This window comes from Schistocerca nitens, chromosome 1, assembly GCF_023898315.1.
Source record: "Schistocerca nitens isolate TAMUIC-IGC-003100 chromosome 1, iqSchNite1.1, whole genome shotgun sequence".
In the NCBI taxonomy this organism is placed as follows: domain Eukaryota; kingdom Metazoa; phylum Arthropoda; class Insecta; order Orthoptera; family Acrididae; genus Schistocerca; species Schistocerca nitens.
The window spans coordinates 629,546,274-629,552,273 of record NC_064614.1 but is presented as its reverse complement, the minus strand read 5'-3'; the positions used below and the strand labels follow the sequence as shown (position 1 = coordinate 629,552,273).

Genomic DNA, 6,000 nt, shown 5'->3' with positions numbered 1-6,000 from the left:
GCGGAAGAACTACTTCGGAGTTGTTGCCATTATTAAATACAGAACAGTGTATCAGACATTTCCTCGTGTGTTAAGGATTTTTATATCAGCACTGACTCCTGATTCAGCTCATTATAGATCCACTGTGTCCAATGTACGCTTAACGACCGTGTCTATAACGCAGATGTACAAAGGCTCAACTTCGCGAATACTGACAGCAGCAAAAGTCGCCGTGAGGCGGATCACCGCTGTCACTCGGGCTGACAGGCTGAGGTGGCGGCCAGGTACTTGAGCCGACACGGCGGCCTGCGTTTCGGGACGATGCGCGGCTGTGCGAGGCGATCATACGCAGCTCTCTGGCAGGCGGCTGGCCATGAGGCGCTCCTTGATGGCCCGCCCGTTGAGCTCGATGTCCGCCACGGCGGGCCCCGGGGGCGGCGGCCGGTACTCCGGCGCCGGGGGCGGCGGCGACGCGCGGGGCGTCACCGAGCGCGCCTCCCACGGCAGCACGCCGCCCACGCTCAGCACCGGGCCGGACACCTGCAACACGCCCAGCACTCTGTCGCAGGGACGTCGTGGCAGATGGAGGCCGAAGATTCCCGAAAGTAAGAAGTTCAACAAGTTGAAGACAACGACAAGTCGTCCTCAGCGGACACGCTGTATGTGGCGACCGTGACAGGACATTTGGTACGACAAGTGGCCCATTCGAAACTACTGCCGGAAACTATCTCCCATTCTTAAAAAGTTGGAAAAATATCTTTCACTTATCTTGTCAAACAAGCGCTGCTCCCATTCTTCAAAAGTTGGAAAAATATCTTTCACTTATCTTGTCAAACAAGCGCTGCTCCCATTCTTAAAAAGTTGGAAAAATATCATCAGTAAACACTTCCAGGCTAAATTGCCGTGGTCGATCTGTAGAACTTCTTCTCCCTGACGTTTCGTTCTCAACTACGGAGAACATCTTCCGAGGTGAGTCGACGACTGGCTGCTAGGAACTGGGGCCGCCGCTTATATGGAGATCGTAGAGGGCGCCACCGCACGTCACGTGGCGTCGATGTGTAGCTATCTCTGGCTATCGTCTGTTCTCTCGATTGCAGGCAATCGATTGTCCCGTGATTGATGCAACGTCGACCGCCATATCTTGTCCAATTTTAATCCTTCTTCTTTACGATTAAAATTGTATTGATGTTTGTGGATTTCAATTGCCTCTCTATACATACGTGTATAATAATGCGACGTCCTCGCTAGGACGCTTGTCTCACCAAGTTTTATTTCGTGATCTCCATCCTTAAAAACATGTTCCGCTACTGCCGATTTGTCCATATGTCCCAAGCGACAGTTTCTTTTGTGCTCCGTCAAACGTGTATTGATGTTTCTTTTTTTAGTTCCTATGTAAACCCTGCCACAACTACACGGAATTTTATATACCCCTGGGGTGGCTAGGGGGTGATCAGCATCTTTTGTTGATCTCAGGCATTCACTAATTTTCTTAGTAGGTCTGAAAATAGTCTCCACCTGAAACTTGGCTAGTACTTTCCCAATGCGATACGTGATGTTATGGATGAAAGGAAGAAATACTTTTCCAGCTGATGGTTGTTGCTGTCTCCTATTTTTAGGCATTTTGCTACTTTGGTAAAGTGCTCGGTTAATCTCGTTTTCCGTATAACCATTTTTCGCAAAAACCATTCGTAAATCATTTAGTTCTTCCTGTAAGTAGCCTGGTTCACAAATATTATTGGCACTATCCACTAGTGTTTTTGTGACCCCCCAATTTTGCCTAGGGTGGTGGTTTGAGTTCTTATGGAGGTAGCGATCAGTATGTGTACCTTTCCTGTAGACCTTATGGCCTAAGGTCCCATCCACCCGTTTGATAACTGATACATCCAAAAAGTTAAGTTGTCCATTATTCTCTTTCTCCATGGTAAATTTGATCTTTGGGTTGATGCTATTTAAGTGCATCAGGAAATCATTCAAGTCCTCTTCCTCATGATTCCATATTACAAAGGTATCATCCACATACCGATACCACTTCGAGGGGCTTTTTTTTTTTGGCCAACTACAGTGCTTGATGTTCAAAATATTCCATGAATAAATTCGCAATTGCGGGGCTTAGGGGGCTTCCCATGGCTACCCCATCAATCTGTTCATAAAATTCACCATTATACTGAAAATAGGTCGAGGATAGACAGTGTTGGAACAATATCAGTAGGGAACATATCGGCTATATGAGAGAGAGCTTCATCAACTGGAACCATAGTGAACAAAGACACTATTTCAAAACTGACAAGGATGTCATTAGGACCGACAGTAATTTCCCTCAATTCCTCAATGAAGTGTAGAGAGTTTTTAATATGACTTTCAGTTTTGCCTATGTAAGGCTGTAACAAAGAGGCAAGGTGTCTGGCTAGATCTTGGGTAGGAGCTCCAATTGCGCTGACTATCGGTCTCAAAGGAACATCAGGCTTATGTATCTTTGGTAATCCATATAATCTCGGAGGATAAGCCTCCGTTTTACAAAGATACCTTTTAACTTCTGTAGGAATGGAAGACTGTTTTATCAGACGATTGGTGGCATTCAGCACATTCGTTGTAGGATCCTTTTTCAACTTCTTGTATGTGCTGGGTTCCAGGAGATCACTGATCTTCTTGTGATAATCCGCAGTATTCATTAAAACAGTAACATTTCCCTTGTCAGCGGCAACTATAATAACATTCTTGTCTGCATTGATCTCCCGCCTTGCCTTCCTTTCCCCTTGAGACAGATTTCTGCTGGGTGGCTTAGCTTTACGTAATATCCTGGAGGTTTCCATCCTAATTTCATCAGCAGAATATGATGGTAACTGACGAATTCCTGCCTCTATATTAGCAATAATGTCCTCCATAGGAACCTTGGATGGAGTGATTGCAAAATTCCCTCCTTTAGACAGAACAGAAAGTTCTTCCTTAGACAATTCTTTTTCCGATAAATTAATAACCGTTTGGGAATTGTTGGGAATCGGTGTTTCCTGTCGACCCTCTTGTAGACGATCGAACGTCTCCTTCTGCCCATTGGAAGACACTTCTGCACTAATCTCCATAGATCTAAATGTTAAACTGCCACTTTGTTCCAATGACAAAACTGCATAGTATTGCTCAAAAATGGTTCAAATGGCTCTGAGCACTATGATTGATTGCTGAAGACGCCGGCCGTGAAAGCTTACATGGGATGATTGGAAAAATATCTTTTACTTACCTTGTCAAACAAGCGCTGCTGCGAAAAACTCGGTAATGGAAAATGTTTATGCTTCGTGAATGGATTGTTTACAGAGAGCAATTTTCATACAGTAGTTTAACAGTAAAGTACGGTCTAGGAGTTCATGGTGTATTGTTGTCATACTTACTGTCATTGTGGAAGTTGTTATTTTGAATAGCTATTGTAAAGAAGTCGCTATTTTATGTAGTGTAATTTCCTGTAGCAAAGTTGTTTTCCTGTTAGTTTAGTGTGATTTCATAACCTTCTCCTGTTCATTTGACAATGAACTATTTTTGTCAGTGTTGAGGCCTGGGGCGAAGTTTCATTTAATTGTGGTATCAGCAGTACTGTGAAAAAATGGAAGTGTTTTCTTGACAGGGATCTCAGACATTCTGCATTACTGCTATTCATATTGATATGTGAGTTTTCTTAGGAAATAGGGTCACAAAGACAACTGGCGTAACAAACCTAACCAATTATTCCGTAATGAGGTTCTGTTATTGCGGAACACGCAACATGCAACCATGATCAACTTCCTATAGGTCAGATTCACTCTGTAGTGCAAGTATAGGCTTCCACAGTAACTGTCACTGACAATAAAATTCTTCAAGGTATCACACTGTCAGTATGTAAAATCATCCAACATTTCGGCCAGTGTTGCTTAAAGAGGCTAAAGATACTAAGGACGGCCCTTTGCCACAGTGGCCGAAACACCCTGAGGAAGGCCGTTTGCAACGGTGGCCGAAGCGTTGGACAGTTTTGCATACTGACAACGGAATCGTATACACGAAGGATTTTACTGATTGTCAGTCCCTAATTACAGAGGGTGACTTACTGGTTGTTTTCGCAGGTGACGGGAAATGAAGGCGACATATTCCAGACAATTTATTTTTCTTCGTCTATTTCGCCTACAGCCAGTCATCCTGACATTGTGTAGATTATCTATTCAGTATTTTTGGCGTTCTTAACATCCTAACAATGTGTTCTCAAGGGGGGTAGGACGTCAAATGGGCCGACTTTGAGCAGGAGAGGCACCACAGGACATTTTAATTTCCACTGTCTATACTTTTACAATTAAATTCATGAAACTTTGTCAGCATGACCAGGAAGGATTCAGGATTCACACTCACAGCATTGGAAGTTCAAAACCATAAGAAAAAACTTTTTTTTACATGTGACATTTCATAATATTTTCTCTTACTATTGGCTGCATTTGTTGCTATAGGTACACTTTTCTTCATGAGTAAGAGAGATTCTTCAATGAATTTTGCACAGGATACAAACCATTGTTACAGTTGTATGAAACTCTAGAATTTATTTAATTTATGAAAAAATGAATGAGATGTTACATTTTAAACTTCATGTTTAGAAAAAACTCAAATTTTATAGATAATTAACTCAATTTTCACCACCGTTTTTAATAGACTTTGAAAATTCTAGAGTTTCGTGGACATGTAAGTATGGTTTGTATGCTGTGCAAAATTCATCGAACTATCTTTCTTACTCATAAAGAAAAGTGTACCTATAACAACAAATGCAGCCAACAGTAAGCGAAAAAATGGTGAAATTTCGCATGTGAAAAAAATTTATTTTGTTATGATTTTGAACTTCCACTGCTATGATTGTGAATGCTGGATCCTTCCTGGTCATTCTGACAAAGTTTTATGAATTTATTTGTAAAAGTAAAGACAGTGGAAATTAAAATGTCCTGTGGTGCCTATCCTGTTCCAAGTCGGCCCGTTTGACGTCCTACCCCCCTTAACACCATAGCAACGTGGTTGTCCCATAAGGTTCCTGACGAAACACAGCAACAGGATCCGCAATACATTGCTCCTCAGCACACGTTTTTTCTTTGGCGACCGTGACACGAGGTTGTTCAGCAGTGCACAAGAAATTCCAGCTTAAAATGTCTGATTCTACATTTTACGAAATACGTAAGTAGTGCCATGTCGTTTGCGTCGTTTCCCTTGATGTTATAAGTCGGCAGCAGGTGCAGTACGCACCGTTACAGGTGGCGGTGAGACTGTCCTGGGCCAGAGCGCTGAGCCCAGCGGAGTGAGCATGCTGGCCGCGTCGAGCGGGCCCTGCGGCGAGACCAGAGTGAGGGAGCCCTGCGGCGTGGGCAGCTTGCTGGCCGGCGGCGACACCAGGCTGCCCGCCAGAGCCGGTGACACCACGCTGCCGTTGCCAAGCGACGGCGCGGACAGCGGCACGCGGTCGCCCGACGCTCGCAGCCCTCCGCCAGCTGCACAGGTGTCAAGGGTTACCTTCAGACCAGTGCACTACAACCGCTCTACGAATTTAATCAATTTTGTAAGCAATCAAAAGCACTATCAGAGTCTTGGATGGCAATCCACTTTAGTAAAAACAATAATTTAGTTTAGATTACTAAAATTCTAAAACTCCTATTACATAAATATTGTGTACTTTTTCTTTCATTTGTGAGATAAGCAGACCGGATATGGGGTTAGTCATTCCCAGTTGATACCACGCTAATACCGCGTCAAACTGTCTCTAACAGTGACAATGGACTCACTTCGACGAGGAACAGAGTCCACAAGTTTCTTCAGCGATGACGTATTAACTTCAGTCATTGATGATTACATCCTGACAGCTGCTAAACCGAGGTGTCGTTAGCTGCTACGTTTCAGGCACTGCTCTAAATAAGCTCAGTAATTTCCAGGGGTTCGAGATGGGGTGACAGAGAGGGACAGTAAAGGTGCGACAGGATGCCTGAGTCAAACCAGACCTACAACCACGGACCATTTAAAGAAGCGAATGAAGCAGAT

At 43.8% G+C, this 6,000-nt stretch overlaps 1 protein-coding gene across 1 annotated transcript in view; it reads right to left on the bottom strand.

Moving 5' to 3' along the window:
* Window positions 1-321: 321 nt before the first annotated feature.
* LOC126191595 (uncharacterized) overlaps window positions 322-6,000 on the bottom strand; it is a 248,516-nt gene continuing 242,837 nt past the window's right edge. Inside the window, exons 14-16 of the mRNA XM_049932541.1 lie at window positions 5,215-5,456; window positions 466-519; window positions 322-423 (exon numbers count right to left, since the gene is read on the bottom strand). Coding sequence (XP_049788498.1) covers window positions 322-423; window positions 466-519; window positions 5,215-5,456 — 398 coding nt within the window. The remainder of the gene's footprint in view (window positions 424-465; window positions 520-5,214; window positions 5,457-6,000) is intronic.